The sequence below is a fragment of the Amblyraja radiata genome, chromosome 7 (genome assembly GCF_010909765.2).
Source record: "Amblyraja radiata isolate CabotCenter1 chromosome 7, sAmbRad1.1.pri, whole genome shotgun sequence".
Classification (NCBI taxonomy): domain Eukaryota; kingdom Metazoa; phylum Chordata; class Chondrichthyes; order Rajiformes; family Rajidae; genus Amblyraja; species Amblyraja radiata.
In genome coordinates this window covers 12585958-12607189 of record NC_045962.1, presented here as the reverse complement: position 1 = coordinate 12607189, position 21232 = coordinate 12585958, and the positions used below count along the sequence as shown (strand labels likewise).

At 44.7% G+C, this 21232-nt stretch overlaps 1 protein-coding gene across 1 annotated transcript in view; it reads right to left on the bottom strand.

Moving 5' to 3' along the window:
• dnah7 (dynein axonemal heavy chain 7) overlaps positions 1-21232 on the bottom strand; it is a 234157-nt gene that overhangs the window by 172141 nt on the left and 40784 nt on the right. Inside the window, exons 17-20 of the mRNA XM_033023735.1 lie at positions 19410-20095; positions 13264-13450; positions 3757-3950; positions 1439-1637 (exon numbers count right to left, since the gene is read on the bottom strand). Coding sequence (XP_032879626.1) covers positions 1439-1637; positions 3757-3950; positions 13264-13450; positions 19410-20095 — 1266 coding nt within the window. The remainder of the gene's footprint in view (positions 1-1438; positions 1638-3756; positions 3951-13263; positions 13451-19409; positions 20096-21232) is intronic.

Genomic DNA, 21232 nt, shown 5'->3' with positions numbered 1-21232 from the left:
CAAACAGCACATTAGTGACTTGTTTAATGATTCACTACAGATGGGATGTGCAGGGGATGTCTCTGTGGCAGATTGGAATAAGCGTGGAGCCAATGTATTAAGTGCTGAGATGGCTGACAGTAGCAAAACTTGTTGTAAAAGGTTTCCTTCACGGGACAGCGAAGCTTCCTCTATCTACATCACTCTACATCTCTCTGCATCACCGTCTATACCTCTTGTTTCCCTTTCCCCCCGACTCTAGTCGGAAGTAATAATAAATAATAATGGATGGGATTTATATAGCGCCTTTCTAATACTCAAGGCGCTTTACATCGCATTATTCATTCACTCCTCAGTCACACTCGGTGGTGGTAAGCTACTTCTGTAGCCACAGCTGCCCTGGGGCAGACTGACGGAAGCGTGGCTGCCAATCTGCGCCTACGGCCCCTCCGACCACCACCAATCACTCACACACATTCACACACAGGCAAAGGTGGGTGAAAAGTGTCTTGCCCAAGGACACAACGACAGTATGCACTCCAAACGGGATTCGAACCGGCTACCTTCCGGTCGCCAGCCGAACACTTAGCCCATTGTGCCATCTGTAGGGTCTCGACCCAAACTGTCACCCATTCCTTCACTCCAGAGGTGCTGCCTGAATTACTCCGGTATTTTGTGTCTATCTTCGGATTAAACCGGCATCTGCAGTTCCTTCCTACACATTCAGCCTCCTGACACTTTGCTCTTCAGTTGAAAACCGTAGATCCATTGAGCAGCTGAGGTTTTCCTTGCAATAAAGGAGGTAATTTGGCCTATCGAGACAATACCAATTTACAATTCTTCCCCATTTTCTAATCTTCATACATCACATAATCCCATCCCAACCCCACCCCTGCAATACAACAAATCCACGGCCAATGGCATCCATGAAAAGATTAACCTTAATTAGTTTAAGTGAAGCAAAACTGTCTCAGAAAGAGGCAGAATGGAAGCTTGAAACTTTCTTCGCAATACACAGTGCCACATAGGTTATCTAATTAGTTGCAACTGCATGTAGCTTCTTCACCTTGCCTCATGGAACCAATCCTACATTGGTCTTATTAGCAAATTCAGATTTAAATGCAATTACAGGATTTCACATTAAATTTTAATAGGGTTTCAAATAAATGGAAGGGCCTCCAGTTCCACTCGTTCAGGAAACACAAACCCCAATCCACAGTACCGCTTTCCAAGAGCTGCATAATTGAAGTCATAGTTAAAATGCTGACCAGGAGAGACACTGGAGTACTTTAACAGCACACCTGCCCTGGGGTGGAAGTGTAATGTGGTATATTACTTATTCCTGACATGTATAGAATCCATCAAATGTCGTTCCAATTAGTTTTGTTCATTAACTCATGAGATAAAATTATTTTTAATCCATTCATTAATGTCTAATCATAAAAGAGCAACACATTACCCTGTGAATAGATTTTATCATGGCTGACTCAAGTTCCAACAGCCATTTTTCCACTTGACCTCTGGCTTTTGCAGTAGAAATTATGTCAATAAGTTCCACGACTTCATCTTCACTGCTCTTCATGTGTGTTATTTCCAAGATGTCAGTAAACTGAACCTTTGCGATACCCTCAAAGCACTTCTTCAAATGAGGTTGTACTCTGTAAAAGTGCAAAGTTTAACAATCTTCATAATCTGTGTTCAAATATGCCACTTTTCATTTCTTGTCTATTGAGAGCAAGATAGACCACTCCTGCTAAATGCAATGGGCTGAGGTATAGTACACAACGGAACAGACCATGGGCCTTTTTTACATTCATTTCAGTAACCCTACCCGACGTGTAATCAACGTTGCGGGGGAACAGTTTGTGTTAATAAATTATAATTCTGAAAATGAGGAGAAGATTTTTACATAAGAACTTTTATTTTTTTGATGATGTTTCCGTAACCGGCTTCCGTCTCCGCACTAGTATCTTTGCTATGGGATCTTTGGTGCGGAGACGGAAGCTGGTTACGGAAATGGGACCGAAAATTACCCATGAATCTGCCCATGACCGTACTACTTCTTTTTCGTCGAGTGATCTATCTTGCTCGCTATAGGATCTTTGATCATCAAACAGTAATAATTGATACAATGCATTTATGAGGCATGCTTATCAAGTTCTCCACAAAGAATACCATTCTGAAAATTGACACACCCAGGCCTATAAATTTGACGTTATTGTAGCCGCTATGCTCCAAGAGGAATTTGACCTAATAAGTCGTTGTTTTGGAAGGAAGAATGCAGGTGTACATTTCCAGCCAGTAATTTGATGGTGCTCCTAATGGGTAGAATAAGAAAAAAAAGCATTCCTTGTTTACATCTTGGGCAACTGCAAGACTAGGTTCTTAGCATTTGAAAAGGTTTTGATGCATGCTTGAGGTTGTCTCATGGATCGTGGTGGTTTTGGCCTGAGACAGTCAGTGATTCGGGATGTCAAAAACCACAGTGATAAGTAAAGGCTGAAATAAGGGCCAAAAGGAGTAGAGAACATCCCTCAACTACATATAAACCAATTGTTGTCATTCCTTTCATTCACCAAACTTAAAGTTTCAGGTAGTTCCCTAATCTCCTCACATCTCTCCACTGCCCACCTAACCTCTTTGGATCACAACATGTCTGAACTTTGATCTATGGCCTGATCTGATCTCTAAGTTTCTAGGGACAAGAGATCCGATTCAACCTTCGACCCAAATCCAGGATCTCTCGGATCACTAGTTGTGATATGAGCCTTGGCCTGACAATGCACAATTCTTTGCCAATGAACTCCATTATGCAGGCCGATGTATTTGTACCTCTCAGAAAGCATGAGACAGTTCGATTTTGTTAGCTCACAAATTCCTATCAAATAATCTCAATCCCCGAAGTATTCACTCATAAATAGGTTCTTGTAGTATGTATTCAAGAAGGAACTGCAGATGCTGGAAGATCGAAGGTACACAAAAATGCTGAAGAAACTCAGCGGGTGCAGCAGCATCTATGGAGCGAAGGAAATAGGCGATGTTTTGGGCCGAAACCCTTCTTCAGACTGTAGTACCCTTCTTGTAGTATGTATATTGATAACTGTAACTTAAAGAACTGAGTACCAGAATAGTGTGATTTGCATCAATGTGATATATTCATTATCTTATCAGTCTTGTGAACATGTGTGAGTATGCGCAGTGTACTTTTAAGGTCATAAGTAATAGGAGCGGAATTAGGCTATTCGGCCCATCAAGTCTACTCCGCCATTCATTCGTGGCTGATCTATCTCTCCCTCCTAACCCCATTCTCCAGCCTTCTCCTCGTAACCCCCTGACACCCTTTTGTAAAATAAAGAAGACCCACACTGGCAACGGTGTGTACTGAAAACCTGGGTGCTTTGTTTCTATCGACATGCTACTGTCGAAATATCTTACAGTTCCAGTTAAATGACTTTTAAACAATGTGAAATTTATGTTAATGCTTATGCACAAGTAACCACCAAAAACCCACAACAGTTTTAAAGATAGACACAAAAAGCTGGAGTAACTCAGCAGGACAGGGAGCATCTCTGGAGAGAAGGAATGGCTGGCATTTCAGGTCGAGACCCTTCTTTAAACGCTCTCGACCAGAAATGTCACCCATTCCTTCTCTCCAGAGATGCTGCCTGTCCCGCTGAGTTACTCCAGCTTTTTGTGTCTATCTGGTTTAAACCAGCATCTGCAGTCCCTTCCTGCACAGAACAGTTTTAGGCAGATTGTGTATCAATTACAACTTACCTGGTTGGGTCTTTGGTTTCTGAAAGGATCTCCAGTAACTCATCATTAGAAAGGAAGAAAAATCGTGGGAAAAAGAGGCGCTTCTTCTCCAAGTAGTTATTCAGTCCTTTTAGAATCAAATCCAGCAGGCCATTGGATTTTTTTAGTTTATCTATCATTTTATCTATAGATACCACAGCTAGAACATGCGTATCCTGTAGAGGTAATATTTTACTTTATTATAAATGCTTTCTCAATATACATGAGGTAACATAATAAATAATCAGGTGTTTCTATTTTTAAAAGCAAAATTGATTTTTACTGCTAATCAGTATTAGTCATAATTGCTAATTAGTCATAACAAATAAATGGTAACTGCTTTGATTCAATTTTCATCTGCACAAATTTATTCTAGAGGATTTGTTTAGCATTACTGGCAGAAACATAAACAGTCAATTTTGTTTCTCTGAAATTATTTTTACATCCATTTAAATAATGAACAAAATAGTATTCAATATTAACCTCACTGCTGCAGAATTTTCAATTGCAGCAGCAACAATTACCCAAGACATAATGCATGGCAAATACTGTGTTGCAAGAAAGAATTGTAATCAGGTACAAAGTATTGGAGGAATCTCAAGAGGTGGACGATGGATCAAGCAGAAATCACGGCATTTTAAAAGCAGCAACAAAATAAAAGAGTGGTTCATTCACTTGCTTGTAACACTTGAATTCTACATTGATGGTAAGCACGAACATCTCAATTCACACACAGAATGCGTGATAATGTTTTTTTCTTTACAGCAAATAATAATGGAAATTGATGGCAAGTGTCTCTGCCCAAACAAAATCACACTGGAACTCCCTGAAGCCATCTTCTGATAGAAATTGATTACAAAACTTGCTGTAATTTAGCAAATATTTAAATCCCATGGAAAGAGAGTTTTGTTTGGCAAAATAATACAAAAGTTACATGGTCATTTCAACCATGACCAGTCCAAAATTGTCAAGTGCCGTAAAGTTACATTTGGGAATCAGAAGTACGATACAACTGTCAGTAAGCTTATTGACTCATTGACAGACACTTCTCAGCACGACAACTGTGGCACCTTCTTGAACCACCTGCTGAGTGGCAAGTGTGATAGCGGCTTAATTGATGAGAAAATTAATGGCACATAATTAAAAGCACATAATCACACATTTAAATTTGTGTTGAGAAATTTCCATATTTACAGAGATACCATCAAACATTCTTGCAGAATTTTGTACAATACAAGGTACAAATTCAACTGCAGATTGATTAGTAGGACTGGGTGTTACAATCCCTAAGATTTCACTACAATTGACATTCTTAGGTATGACCACTAAGTGAATTTGCTAACAATCAGACACATCTTCAGTTGTGTACCTCAACGTCACTGGGTGTTTCGGCCTTTTATCAAAAGACACCATCAGTCGAGACAGGCCCACCGCAGGTTGATCAGACCTGGGTGTGTGTCTTATGGTTAGCCTCTAGATGGTCACGTGGCAGCCCAGACAGCATCTTTCCTCTTCAGCCACAGCCAGTGACTGTTCCGTTCGACGGCATTGGCAAGTTCTTTTATTGCCCTCCTTTGTGCCAGCCCTTTGCCTCCTACTTCCCTCAGGAGCCTTGCGGTGGAACTGGCTACAAAGCCCCTGCACCCCACCACTGGACACACCCTTACACTCCAACCTCTCTCCTCTGCCTCTGAATATCGAAGCTTTTTCCTTTCATAAGCCTCATCCACAGCTACCACCCATGGGACCGTCAGCTCAATGATGCAAACACGCCGACAGGAGTTGGACCAGAGAACGAGGTCTGGTCGCAGGTTGGTAGCTGCGATTTCAACTGGGAACGAAAGCCTCTGGCCTAGGTCAACACGCATTTCCCAGTCCCTGGCTGCGTTCAGTGGGCATGAGTTGAGCGGCGAGGGGTTGGTCCTCCGTTTCTCTCCTTCCCGGATGAAGGATGGTATTTGCGGGAATGTTATCTGGGCATTGATAGGCATGGCGTTGGTGGTAACTCTCTTGCACTCGAGTTCAGCTACCAAACACCTCAGCACCTGGTTGTGTCGCCAGGTGTATCTGCCTTGTGTTAGGCTGGTCTTACAACCGACCAGGATGTGCTTGAGGTTTGCTGGAACTGCACACAGGCTGGATCCTCTCCCAGCCAAAGATTTAGGTTTGTGGGAGAGGGAAGGACGTCATATGTGGCTCTGATAATGAAGCTCAACTTATTTGACTCCATGGTCCACAGCTCTCTCCATGTGATCTTCCTCCTCTCAACGCCATCCCACCTCATCCAGCGGCCTTGTTTGGCTTGGGATATGGCTTTGGCACACCTGGCTGCTTCTTCCTGGTGGCGCACCTCCTCCACCACCAGGTGCCGACGTTCAGCTGGAGTAGCCTTTTGCCAGGTAGGTTTCATTGCTCCCAAGCCGAAGCCCCCTTGGCCTTGTTGGACATGGCCCACTCTGCCTGCAGTCCGTCCTTTCACCCTTTTTTATTTTTATTTTTAGTCCTGTTAAAAAACAAAATGTTAGTTGGAGGTCTTTTATGTGGTGGGTGGGGGAGGGGAAGGGGGAAACTTTATTTCCTAGTCCCTACCTGGTCAGAGAGGTGGCTTCCCTCCGATCTGCTTCTTCGCCCCTTCCTCGCGGCCTACCATCGAGACTGGAGCGGCGTTTCCTGTCGGGACCGGCCGGGACGACAGCTTCGGTGGCGGCACAGTGCAGGGACGCCATCACGGAGCGGGCGATGCCTTTCCAGGTCGCCATGCGGTAAGCTCCGGAGTGCTGTGACCGCCGACTCCAACATCCGAGGAGCTGTGGCTGCGGGCATCCAGCCGCGGGCGGCGCTGGATTTAAAACACCGCGGAACCTGGGATCCGAGATCGCCAGAGTCGGAGCTCCAGCCAGCGCGGCCTGAGGATTTCGGGTTCCGCGGTCTCCGGGGAGGAAGCGGCCGCTCCAGACATTTCCAAGCCGCTGAGGAGTGTTCACCCCGACGCCAGTGTTCTAGCTTCCTGGCAAGAGGGCCTGAAAACATCGGGCTTGCTGTGGAGGCCACAAATAGGCCCCGACCTCCGGTGGTCACAGAGGAAGAGGACTTAACTTTCTGGTGCCTTTCCCCACAGTGGAAAATTTTGATTCTGTTGTGGAGGGACGTTTGTGTTGAATTCTATAATGTGTTGTGTCATTTTTATTTTTTACATTTTTTTCTATGGATGTACGGAAACTTAATTATTTATTTTATGTTATTTATTCTGTTAGTGTCATGTCCAGCCTCACTTTGTACTCCTCCACCAGGCTTGAGACTGGCAATGAGAGGGCTCCATTCCCATAGAGCCCTATGCTGCTGAGGCATCTCGGTAGCCCAAGCCACTTCCTCACTTGTGAGTTCACCAGTCTCTCCAGCTGGTTGGCATGGGTTAAAGTGACCTCGTAGATGGTAATTGCCCACATGAGTCGGGGCAGTAGACCGAATTGAAGGCACCAAAGCTTCAGCTTCCCTGGGAGAGCAGTGTTGTTGATTTGCTTGAGGCCACTGATTGTATCCTGCCTGAGTTGTTCCACCTGCTCTGCATCCTTCAGGTATGCGGTGTACCATCGCCCGAGGCTTTTGACAGGCTTCTCCAGGACAGTTGGTATTGTCTCGTTATTGATGCGGAACCTTTGTCAGTGAGCCGGCCTTTGACGATGGAAATACTGCAGGATTTGCTGGGTTTAATCTCCATTCGTGCCCATTTGATGTTTTCCTGGAGTTTATCCAGCAGGCGTTTGGTGCATGCTTTCGCTGTTGTTATTGTGGTCATGTCATCCATGTACGCCCTGATTGGAGGAAGACGCAGCCCTATCGTTCTCCTCCGACCACCCATCGTGATGCTCGAATGATGAGCTCCATTGCCATGGTGAAAACCAGAGGAGAAATGGTACAGCCTGCCATTATGCCTACCTCAAAGTGCTGCCAGGCCGTGGTGTTGTCCTGTGTTGTGATGCATTATAGTCATGGCTTGCAAGCCAGCAAAAAGCCAGAATTCCAAAGCATGTGGGTGAGATTGGTGTGAATGATTTGCGGAGAGGTGATAGAAGCCATTCATCACAAATGACTCCCGTATTTCCCGGTGAAGAAGACGCACCCCCATTTTGAGTTGCCAAATTTTGAAAAATGGCTGGCGGGACAGGATCAGGGGTTTGGTTCAAGGAGGCAATGAGGACGAGGGAGCCTCCATCTTCACCTGTCCCACAATGCACAATGCGGTTCAGGTCTGAGGGACGGGGTCTTCCTGGCTCAGGGAGGGAGAGAGAGGGGGGGGGGGATGAGGGGGTGGACGAAGGGAGGAGAGGGGGGAGGGAGAGGGGGGGAGGGAGAGGGAGAGAGCCCGGGACGAGGCAGCCAGCCTTCTGCCCAGTAGCTACCCGCCAACCACCACCTCCACCGATTGCGCCTGTGCCGATGGGCACTGTGGCTGGCTGGCGGGCCGGCAGAAGTCGCTGAGGTGGCGGCCAGTACCGCTGTCCCGCCCCGGCGGCCGCTCGCAGCCACCCGAGCTACTGAGTGAGTGAGTTACTGGCATGATCCCCGACCCCCTCCTTCTCAACTCTCCAGCCCTCCCCGCAACTTTACCCCTGGCGGCCCAGCCAATTTTGCTACTTTGTGCAGCCCAGGCCATGCTGACCCACGCCAGACTCCCCACACGCTGTGGAAAGGAACCCCCCCCCCCCTCCCAACAGCATTGTCCTTTTACAGCCGCTTCCCACTTCACACAGTTCCAGGGTCAATGGCGTGGCAGGTTCGGCGGAGCAGTCGCTACGAGAGTGGCATTGCTCAGCCAACTCCAAGTACTTCCTCACACAAGCCACAGCTTCTGCGCTCCTCCTCTTTGCAGGAACAACAAATGCCTGAATTACAGGACAATGAAACATCACCGACATGCTTTCACCAACCTCCGCCACACTAATTACGTTGGCCCTGGCCTTAAAAATCGGTCTGGCACCTATACACTTCTGACTGCCAGAAGTTCTCCAAGGATTGAACCTAACCACAGGACTTATCCTCTCAACATGACAAAAACTAGCTCCCTTCGCCATCCTCCTTCAACTCTACCCCCTCCTTAACCCAAATATTCTCATAGCCCTAGGGGTCACCTCAATTATCATTGGGGGATGAAGCGGACTTAATCAAACACAACTACGAAAAATTCTAGCGTATTCATCAATTGCCCACCTAGGATGAATAGTCACTATTATTCATTTTGCCCCAAATCTAGCACTACTAAACCTTGCCCTCTACAAGTGGCTTCTACTGCACATGGGTGAGCGTCTGGCCACTGTCCCTGCTGCTCTGGCGCAAAGCTGCTCCGTCTTCCCGCCCTGGGGACCGGACCCAAGTCTTGGTAGAATGTCGCCATCAGCAAAATGTCTGCAAGGGTGACACTGGACCCAGCCAGAGAATGTCAATCAGCTGCCGGCAATGGGGAATAGACTTGGCTATCCCTCAGTACAGCAACACCGTTCTTGGTGTTGCTGTTCTGAGGGATAGCCAAGTCTATCTTTCTTGGCTAACAGCCTAACCTTCGGCCTCCAAGACGCAGGTAAATATTCGGGCCTTATTTTAGGGTAAAAAATAGCGTCTTCTTCGCCGGGAAATATAGTAATTCAAAATAACTAAGAGATAGGACACGTACCCTCAGTTTATACGTCGGAAGCCAAGATAGCTAATCAAAATAATTATTTTTCTGATACTTCTTCACTGGGGAAGTTTTCACAATAACAAGTCACCAAGAAGAAATCACGCGCTGAAGCAAGAGAATTTGACTGGAGCATCATCAGTCAAATGGTTTCCAACCATCACTGCCAGGAGCAATGGAAGAAAGCAGAACAATTTGCAGATTCAGGAGCAATTAAACTGTTACAAGTTCACAAGTTATAGGAGTAGAATTAGGCCATTCGGCCCATTGAGTCTACTCCGCCATGCAATCATGGCCGATCTCTGTCTCCTAATCCCATTTTCCTGCCTTCTCCCCATAACCTTTGACACCCATTCTAATCAAGAATTTGTCTATCTCTGCCTTAAAAATATTTACCGATAGCCTCCACAGCCCTCTGTGGCAATGAGTTCCTCAGATTAACTACCCTCTGACTAAAGAAGATCCTCCTCACCTCCTTTCTAAAAGAGCGCCCTTTAATTCTGAGGCTAAGACCTCTGGTCCTGAACTCTCCCACCAGTGGAAACATCCTTTCCACATTCAGTCTATTCTTTGCCTTTCGTTATTCTGTAAGTTTCAATTATGGTCGCCCCTCAACCTTCTAAACTCCAGAGAGTAGAGGCTCAGTGCTATCAAACGCTCATCATATGCTAACCCACTCATACCACCAATAGGCGCGGTGGTTAAGTCCAGCTTCTTTCATTTAAGGCAGCTGGCAAAGGTGAAGCCCATCCTTGAGCGGCAGCATTTTGAAACAGTAATCCATGCCTTCATTACATCTAGGCTGGATTACTGTAACGCACTCTATTTTGGAGTTACTCGATCTTCCCTGGCTCGTCTCCAGTTGGTTCAGAATGCTGCTGCTCGTCTCTTAACTGGAACTCGAAAGAGGGAGCACATAACGCCAATTCTGGCCTCCCTCCCTCCACTGGCTCCCGGTGTACTTTCGAGTTCATTTTAAGATTCTTCTATTCGTTTTTAAATCTTTAAATGGTCTCGCCCCGCGTTACCTCTCTGAGCTGCTTCATCCCTACGCTCCTGCCCGGTGCCTCAGGTCAGCTGATCAGCTGCTCCTGGAGGTACCGAGGTCTAAGCGGAAGCTCAGAGGGGATAGAGCCTTCTCTGTTGCTGCTCCGACATTATGGAACACTCTGCCGTTGCACATCAGACAGGCCCCCTCACTGTCCATCTTCAAAACCAGTCTTAAAACCCTTTTCTATTCCTTGGCTTTTGACCCTGCATGAGACTTTGCTCCTGTTTTAGTGTTTTTAATGTTTTTATTGTTTTTACTCTCTCTTTTAATGTTTTTATTGTCTTGTAATAATTTTTTGTTCATGATTAGTCATGTACAGCACTTTGTTGCAACAGTGGTTGTTTTTAAAGTGCTCTATAAATAAAGTTATTATTATTATTCCTGGAATCATTCGGTCATCAATGGGGACTGAAATTTCAAAACAAAATTCTCAATAACGGGGAAGGACAAATAATTACGTTCAGCCAAGTACCACGACAAAGAGTGCAGAAAACCTGAATATATTTGAGTAAAATATTGATGACTTCAGGCCAAATGAGATATTCAGAACATCACAATGGACAGCCTGTACAGAACCATGGATTACTGTAGCCGATTATAATAATCAAACAACATTCATAGACAAAGATTGGTTTGGAATATTGAAGCTTTTTACAATGAAGAATTCAACATGGTACTTGTTAATGTACTATTAGGTGTATGCATGAATGATCCAGGATATCTGCATGGCTTGTACAGATTATAATGTCCATAATGACATCAAACCAGATGCAAAAACGATAGACTGCATGTTTTTACCCATCCTACGTAAGTTGAACAACTAGGTAGGGGAAAAGTTAGATACATAAAAAAGAGGGGTTCCATTAAAGACAATCCTGAAGCTTAAGCTATAGCTTTTGATGGAGGATCTAAAGCAGTAAACCATATGATTATTACCAGATAACTGTGAACCAAGGAGTTGGTAATAGTCTGCACTTAATGCCCATGATTAATGCAAAGTTCAAATACAGCAAAGATTCAGCAAACTAGATCTGTCACAAACATTTGGTTAAATGTGGATAAGTAGTCATAAGTAACATTTGACAATTAATCCAATGAGATGAAGTCATCAGAAAGATCTTTTAAACTCCATGAACATGGCCCTATAAAAGATAAACAACTCTTTATGCAATCACAGTAATGTATCAATACCATATTTCAAACAATAAGACCTTCGAAGGATAGATGAGTTATTCAGCCAGCCACATACATTAAGTCCAATAGAAATACATAGGTTACACTGGGCTAAAAATAGATATTAATGGATTGTAACGAGCCAAAGGAAAATAAACCTGAAAACATTGAAGAACAAATAGTTTCCAATTTTGCTTATTTTTTTATTTAACCACTTTATGAAAATAGTAAGCAGCCACATATTTCCTTTGAATCAAATGGTGCTACTAAAGATTAGTGCATTTGTCAAAGGAGAACTTGAAGACATGGGTTAGACAAGTTTAATCATGAAACAACAATTAGCAATTTCCCTTTTAAACCTCAGAATAGCGTCATATTCCACAATGGATTATACTTGTGGCGGATTAAACATAGGAACATAAAAACATAGAAGATAGGTGTAGGAGTAGGCCATTTTGCACCATCATTCAATTTGATCGTGACTGATGCTTTTTCCCTATATCTCTTGATTCCTTTAGCCCTAAGAGCTAAATCTAACACATAAATGCATAAAGGACTTGGAATATAATTGGATTTATTATAGTGAAAATGAGACAATTGAGACAGTCATGGAATTATGAATCATGCTATATTAGAAGCAGTTTTTTTAAATGACAAGGTGTGTGCGTCATTACCACCGAGCAAAGCTGACATTTGGAAAAAAGAATTGAAATATGCTAAGAAAGATGTTGCATACATGGCGTATCTTGAGAAAATAAGGGATAAAATAATGAGTATATATAATTCTTGCAAGAGAGCTAGAAGGCAATATCTTGAAACAACACGATAATGAATGGCTTCCATTGATCTCATGGGAACTATGGAAGAGTCAATACAAGATTCTATTGAATTGATTCAAGCCAAATCTTCCTCAGGTGAAGACATGGATGCAATGCCAATGACATAATTTCCTTTGAAATGCTCAAGAAGAAACATTAAACATTTGAATAGATTAAAGGTATAAAATATATGAATATAAGAATAGGGGAGGTGGGGGGAGCAAAAAAGGAAAGTAGCTTAGTGTGTGCAAATGTATGAAGTATGTGTACAACACAGCGAGTTTATCATGCCCCAGCAGTTCTTTGTTTCTCAAAGGTTCAAAGGTTCTTTATTAGTCACATACACCAATTGGTGTAGTGAAATGCGTATGGCCATTGCAACACATTAAAAAGATTACAACATAACAATAATAAATAAATTTAAACATAAAAACACCCCCCCCACAATGGTTCCCATTATGAGGGAAAGCACAAAGTCCAGTCCCCATCCCATGTCCACCCATAGTCGGGCCTATTGAGGCCTCCGCTGTCACCTTTACGGAGGCCCGATGTTCCAGGCCCTTCTCTCCGGATGATGGTGCTCCGGCGTCTCCCTTTACTCTGCAGTATTTGAGTTAGAACAAAAAACATCTGCATACTCCCAGGTTTCATCTTTAATTATCGCACATTGTGTGATGTCCAACTATAAAATACAGGCTTTGTCTTCACTTAAACCACCAAAAGTTATTATTTATTTGGCTGGAAATACTAATAATAGCAATCGAACATTAACTCACCAGTATAACTTGCTTCATAAGTTCCTTCCAAGTCTTATCCACAGCGGTAAACCGTCTTCCCTCTTCAGGCATCTGGGCCATGATGTCAGGGGAGCTGAAGATTGGCTCCAGGTAAAGCCAAGTTGCCTGCACTTTTAAACATTCGTCCATTATTTCTTGCAGCAGCAACAGTTTACTTTCCCATGTTCTGTGCAACACAAACAGAAATGAGCACTTCAACTTTTTTGATTTTGCCACTTTCCAGTTGCAATCCTATTCTTCCTTCTTTGTTATGTTCCCATAACGAGAATCACGTTTCAAAGGGCTATTCTGTTAAAAGTTATACTTCAAGCCACTATTGGGTACCATTGCCTAATAATGCAATTGGATGTGCAAAATGTATTTCATTGCGCTGTGGTACTGTACATTGGTACTAAAATGCACACAACCACCATGGTTTAAGGCCTTTATACACCCACCTAGGTATGTTACAGATGATGGAGTAATGACATGGGAGAAAATAATATCTGTGGAAGTGAACTAACAAACCAGTCTGAAGAAGGGTCTCGACCCAAAACGTCACCTTTTCCTTCGTTCCATAGATGCTGCATCACCTGCTGAGTTTCTCCAGCATTTTTGTCTACTCTCAATTTTTCCAGCATCTGCAGTTCCTTATTAAACAACCAGTGGATGCAGATCAGGCAATGTTGTTATGATGTTATTTTTTATAATCCAGATTTATGGAAATGAAACCCAATGCGCCTAGCAAATAGTTCATCCTCCAAAGCCTCTCTGATAGCATGATTTGCCAAGTCTCCTCTTAGCTCTGACTGCTGTAGGTCCCTCTGACTCTCTGACCAAGGTCCCCAGATATTTTGACCATCAAAGCACCCCTAATGCAATGAAACCATGGCTATCATATCCCCCGATCATCAACTCTATCTCACCACTACCTAGTTTTCCCCCCCGAGGTCCAAATGCAATCATCATACTTCTTCCTGGTCCTGATGCTCAGTGAAGGTCTGCTACCGAGGTCCCTTAGACTTTAGACTTAGACTTAAGTCTACTTAAAAGGTACAGTGTGGAAACAGGCCCTTCAGCCCAGCATGCCGACCAGTGATCACTCCATACACTCGCACTATCCTATACACTAGGGACAATTTACAATTTTACCACAGCCAATTAACCAACAAACCTGTAGATTTGTACAAGTCTGAAGAAGGGTCTCAACCCAAAACATCACCCATTCCTTCTCTCCAGAGATGCTGCTAGTCCCGCTGACCCAGGCTCGTCCTTGTTTCCAGCGGCAGCCTCCACCCGTCAGCTCGGCCGCCACCTGGGCTCCAGTGCAGGTTCTGACTTCACCCGCCCTGACCCTGGACACAGGCTCGTCCTTGGTTCCACCGGCGGCTTCTTTCTCGTCCCCAGTCACGGCCCCATCCCAAGCCCCGGGCTCGGCCCTCACTCCAGCTCCAGGCTCGGCTCCACCCCAGGTCCAGTCGCCGGGCTCGGCCCACGGCAGCAGCCTCCTCACCAGGCACCGGGCGGCCGGCAGTTGACCACGAGCACCGGAGTGCCCCTCCATCTCGGAGCGTCCCATTCTGCCTTGCGAGTGCATTGTGACGTCACTCAGGCGTTGGGCGTTGGGCGCCGGGCGCCGGACCTTAAGTGCCCCTCCCTTCCGGAGTGTCCCATCCTGCCTTGCGAGTGCATTGTGACATCCGTCACATTTTTTATTCTCAAAATTTGTGAGTTTGGGCTGTTTTTAAAATTTCAAGGATCAAAAAATTCAGAAATATTGGTGAAAATGCAACGGGAAGATGTTTATCGCCGCCAGGGGGAAAATGTGAGTAGGGTGTGTGAAAATGGGAAGGCTGTGGCCTAGCGTTTGAAAGAAAATAGGAATTAACCAGATTGTGCCCAAATGACACACACACACACACATACATGGCGGCGGCGCGACTCACCCGTTGCAGCGGCCCCTACAGCCTGTCTGTCTTTTTTTTATTTTTTTGTCTAGTTAAATGTAGTGTTGGTGTTTTTTAATATTGGTTTTAAATGTGTATATGTGGGGGGCGGGGGGGGGGGGGGGGGGGGGGGGGGGGGGAAACTGTTTAAAATCTCTTCCCTGTCCGGGAGACCCGACCTTTTCCCTGTCGGGTCTCCGTTGTCGTTGGGGCCTAGCACCGTGGAGCGGCCTCCAACCTGAACGACCCAGGGGCTCGGGAGACTGCGGAGCTGCGGACTACTCACCATCGTGGGGCTGGCCGGCCTCGGAACGTGGGGAGCGGTGGTGACTCGCTGCTGCGACTCGACGCCTGGGGCTCGGAGGCTCCAGCAACGCAGCCGCAGGTCCGGTGGACTGGGACATCGGGAGCTCGCGGGTCCGGGTGGAGAGAGAGACCGCTTCCCGGAGCTCCCGCAACGCGACTTCTCCAGCCCGTGTCGCGGGGTTGGAACGACCTGGAGCGGGGTCGTACATCGCCCAGCACGGCTTAACGGCCGTGGGACATTCCAGCGCCCGCCGGGGGCTCCAACTTTGTGACTTTTAGACCGGGAGTGGGGCCGTACATCGCCCGGCACGGCCTAAAATGGCCGTGGGACATCATCGCCCGCCTGGGGCTTGGACATCGGGAGAGACATGGAGAACAGGGGAGAGAAAAGACTTTGCCTTCCATCACAGTAGGTTCACTGTGATGGATGTTTGTGTGAACTAAATTGTGTGTATGTCTAGGAATTGTCTTTGTTTGTATGGCTGTGGAAACGGAATTTCGTTTGAGCCTCACTGAGGCTCAAATGACAATAAATTGTATTGTATTGTATTGTACAAGAGTTTTAATAATATAGATAGTAACTAAAATAAAGTTTTCTGAATATGCTTATGATTTTGCTCGATGAAAATATCTTGCATTCAATGAAATTCCTTTGAAGTGTAACAATGACGTTGCATAAAACACAACAATTAAGTTACAAATAGATAACTCCCTAAATTGCCATATCATTGCAATGATCATAACCAGAAAATATGATTTATGTTTATCAAAGGTTACATATTGACTATGATAATGGGCATTATTGTTTCTTTTATCACCGTGAAGGTAGATTAGGACTTGTTTCATACTTCCAACAGAGGAGTTATCCCTCAGTGCTAGAATCAAACATCAGCTTGGATTTTCTGCCCTTTCCCCCACCTCCCCAACTAAATTAGAGGATATTTATTTTTGATAAAAAATTGGAGTGAAAACAACGGTTTGGCACCAGAAGACATAGATGAACTCAGATAATCTTGAGGTAAATGTAGCTTGAATTAATAGTTATGAGTGGTTACCTCACACTTATGGGGCTTTTTCACGGGGCGAGTTGACGCAAGATGTCACCAGAGTGAAGTGGTCGTGGTCCAGCACGAGTCTCGCACGATATAACGGGGGGTAGATAAAGAGTTCCCATGGTACTCGGCATTTCTGTTATTTGTGCGAGTGACTTGTCCGTCTCCCGAGCTTTCGCGTTAAATCTTGAATGAACATCGTGAACTACACGTGACACAAATGATGTCACTTTTTTTTCACACACTATAAATATCCTCCCTTGGTTGAATTGGCTCATTTGGAGACATGTTTTACTGTGTATGTGGGAGACACAGATGGACTGAGCACAGTACCTCGGTCTTACTGTGTGTGGGAGAGGGGGAGAAAGAGACGTACACTCACAGAGGCAGAGTCTCTCAGCCTGTGTAAGAGGGAGGGAGAGAGAGAGAGAGAGGCACACACAAGGTGGATGTGAAATCTCACCTGCCTGTTTCAGTGACAGACACCCGCCGCCAGTAAATGAAGACACCCCCATCTGTCTCCCCCTCCTCTCCCTCGACTCCCCCACCTTTCCCTCCCAACTCCAGTCCCGTCCCGACCCCCTGGGAAACTGAATAGAGCAACAATCAACTGCTGCCTGTGCGCTGATATGACAATAAAGCCTACTTTACTTTACTTTACTTTACTGAGTTAAAGAGTTCCCACGGTAGACTGTAAAACTGTGACCCTGGTTCTGGACTCCCCCAACATCGGGAACATTCTTCCTGCATCTAGCCTGTCCAATCCCGTAGATACTGATTAGACCGGTATCTATTTATTTACTTTATTAATGATTTCAATTAAATATTGGGAACATCAGGCCGCAAACGTTATTTCTTGAGTGTTAGTGCTGGACTTTGACTCGACCTTCCTAGTTAACCTGAGACTGAGCCAAGCAATGTCCAGACCTGACTTCAACACAAAGTGATGGAGGAACTCAAAGGGTCAGGCTCGTCCAACGCTCTGTGTTTTGCTCGTGATTCCTGCATCTGCAGTTCCTCGTGTCTACAGACCAGAGTTGCCACTTGACTCCGAGATGACCATCACAGAGCATACGGAAGATAGACACGAAATGCTGGAGTAACACAGCGGGACGGGCAGCATCTCTGGAGAGAAGGAATGTGTGACGTTTCGGTTCGAGACCCTTCTTCAGAGTCTTGTCCCGAAACGTCACCCATTCCTTTTATCCAGATGCTGCCCGTCCAGTATTTTATGTCTGTCTCCAGTATTACTGTGTCTATCATCGGCGCAAACCAACATCTACAGTTCTTCCCGACACATTAGAGGATACCGTCTCGCCATCACTCGGATTACCCGCTTCATTTCCATAACGTTGCCACCTCTCTTTACTTTGCTTACTGAAGCCTGATCCTTGTCACACCCAGTGCTCTATCGCCCAGCCTCTCATCTTTCAATCGGGTTCGGCCAGGAAGGAACTGCAGATGCTGGATTAAAACGAAGATAGACACAACCTGTAGCTCAGCGGGACAGGCAGCATATCAGAAGGGTCTCGATATCTCTGGAGAAAAAGAATAGGTGGCGATTCGAATCGGAACCCTTCTTCAGACATCCTAATCGGAATTGAGTCTGAAGATGTGTCTCGTCCCGAAACATCAGCTATTTTTCTCCAGAGATGCTGCTTGACTCGCTGAGTTACTCCAGCGTTTTGTGTCTGTCTTCGGTTTAAACCAGCATGTGCAGTTCACTCCTTACACGGGTCTCTGGAGAACATTGATTGGTAGTGTTCCGGACCCTGCTTCGGAAAGGCATCGATCGCTAGTCGGCGAGGACTCCGAGCTGTATCTTTCAAAGAAGTACATGTGAAAAATTTCTCACGGACCATAAAAATGCGGGACCTTTCAGTAAAGTCCCTTTTAAAGATTATAGTTATTTTCTGGAATCTCATTAACATAACTCATGAATAAGTTGATGTCCATATGCGGATGCAAATCTTTATTTTTTCAATTCAATCCCACAGAAGACAATTTTTACTCACCTTCTGTCCCCTCTGTCCAGCTTCCGGGTTCACCGTTCGCAGGAGTTCCCACGGTAACCGCAAGAGTTATTACGGATATCGCACGGATATCGCACTGGCCACTACGTTCATATAATGTGGCAATACTCAACCACAAGTGTACAAGTCACTCTTGGAGAAATTCAAACTTGCTTGAATTTTCTCCCGAGTCACCAAGTTACATGATTACCTGCCGTTAGCGCTACGGTGGTCCACAGTGGTCCACGAATGCCGTACTGTTATCGCACGAGGTTCCCACGATGTTAAACTCTGGTTAACTCCTGCGTCAAGTCGCCCCGTGAAAAGGCCGCTTAAAGATTTCCCATTTTATGGAGAAATATACTCATTTGAATTATACCACTGCACCCAAATAAATGGTACTATTTTAGATCAATAGGAAATACAGATACAGTTTTAACTCATTGCAAGAAGAACGTCGTGAGAACTGGTCTGGCTTAGTCATCAATATCAATCCAATTACTACTTCATGATGTACCAGTTACAATAACAGAGCTAGATGTGGCTACAATAAGGAGAGTGTTTGCAATATTTCTGGAAGTTGATTTTCAGCATAGTCACTTAAAATTCTCCTTTTAAAAATTTAGCTCTCTGGGATTTTCCAATCATTTGGTTTACTTTAAATTGTTTACAAATGCTGATAAATTAAAAAATATTTATCTGACCTAAATGGTTCATTTTGCACATTCATTCATTCATAACTGTTAAGTATTTCGCAAAGATCTATTGTTAGCATTCAAACTTGAACTTGCCTTAAAAAATTTAATGTAAACAACTAAGAACAAAAGTACCTGATTTCTTTTTCAAATGGCTGTATATAAGGAGATCCACGCATTGTTTGTGTCTTTACAATGTGATCGTCTAGCAACATCTGGATATCGTCAACGGCTGAAAGTATATGTGTTCCCGTTTCTCGATATGCAATGAGAACAAATTCCATTGTGTCCCACTCACTCATCATTTTTTTCATGGCTTTTTCCAGTGAATATTCCTTGCTGGCAGCCTCACTGATGCCCTCAAACTGAGGCAAGAAAGATTCAAGATGCATCGTGAGAAGTTTGGTGACTGTCGTATCTGGCGGAGGCTTGAGTGAGTAGCCCACAAGTTCAGATAAGGCATCCCAATGTCGATCACGTAATCCGGGATTGCAGAGGACTTGAACAAGAGGAATATGCTCTTTGAATTCCTCAACCTTTTTCCGAACGGTATGGGCAATTTTTAATGCATTTGGCGAGTCTGCGAAAGTCCGTTCCAGCTTGTATAGACCACGCCAGTAGTTTCCTGCATCTGCCTCCACCTCATCTGGGTTGACCTCTGTAAATGAACCCTCCATCCAAACATTGTATTTGGTATTGAACTCCACTGTCATCTCATACAGCCTTAAATATGGTTGAAGGATATCGTTGGCTTGTTTACGCTGAGGATACTGAGATTCAGTCCATCCAAATGCTTGTTCTTCAACATTAATTTGATCAATCTAGCACAATTGAAAAGTGAACACAATTTAATATTTATAACTGGTCATACTGGAGATGTCGATTAGACTTAATACATCAAGTATCACTTAAGAAGAAACACGGCTTTCAAGACACAAGTGTAACGAAGGGCTTGCTGCTATGTATTATGGCTTCATGAACAAACTGTGTACTCTATTTCTCTATCAGCAGATGCTGCCTGACTTCTTGTGTGACTTCAGCACTTTATAGTTTTATAACTGAAATTCAAAATTATTTGGGAGAAACACTGAACATAAAAAAGTACAGCAGACCCTCAGCCTACAACATCTGTGCTAACCTTCGTCAATTTAAACTGCATGTGGTCCATATCCCTCATTTCCCTAACCATGGATCTGTCTAAATGCCTCATAAAATTCCTATCATATCTGCTTCCACCTATTATTTTCTGTATACTAAAATGTCTCTGAAGAAGGGCCCCGACCCAAATTGTTGCCTATCTATGAGTTAATCCAACAGTTACTACAGCACTGTGGGGTTTTTTGCTTATAGTGTGGCAGTATGTTAAAGATGATCCTGTTAAGTTTCTGCGTTGGTGACCTCTTCAGTTGTTAATGATAGATGATTCAACGGTGAACCGTGCATCATTGGCACTCTTCATTAAAATATGGATTAAGAAATTATCTTTTCTTTTGTGCAGTAGGCATTTGGACCTGCAAAGGAATCACAGTTTCCCTGCCCCCCAATTCTACCCTATCCATCTGGAAATCTTCTACACATACATTCATACCAGCAGATTCAATCCAGAAGTTGCTGTAACTTTTCAGATAGCAGCAACAATATCCTCCATGACTGGCTTCATGTTAATGAATCATCATCATCATCATTGTTGAAAACATCAACGGGCACGGTGTCTTACAATGCTGTGTACGACAGTGATCGCAACTTCTACTGAAGTGTGGATGGCCGTTGGCTTGCTAGGAGCTCATCCACCCTTTGACAGGTCTTATTTTTGGTCCTGCTGGGGGTCCACAGCCCCCTCCTCACCTGGCAAACCAGGTGGGGGAGACGGTTTAGTGGCTGACTATCCGACCATGGAGCAGGTAGCATGGGTATACATCATACCCGTGGCGGGGGGGGGGGGGGGGGGGGGGGGGGAC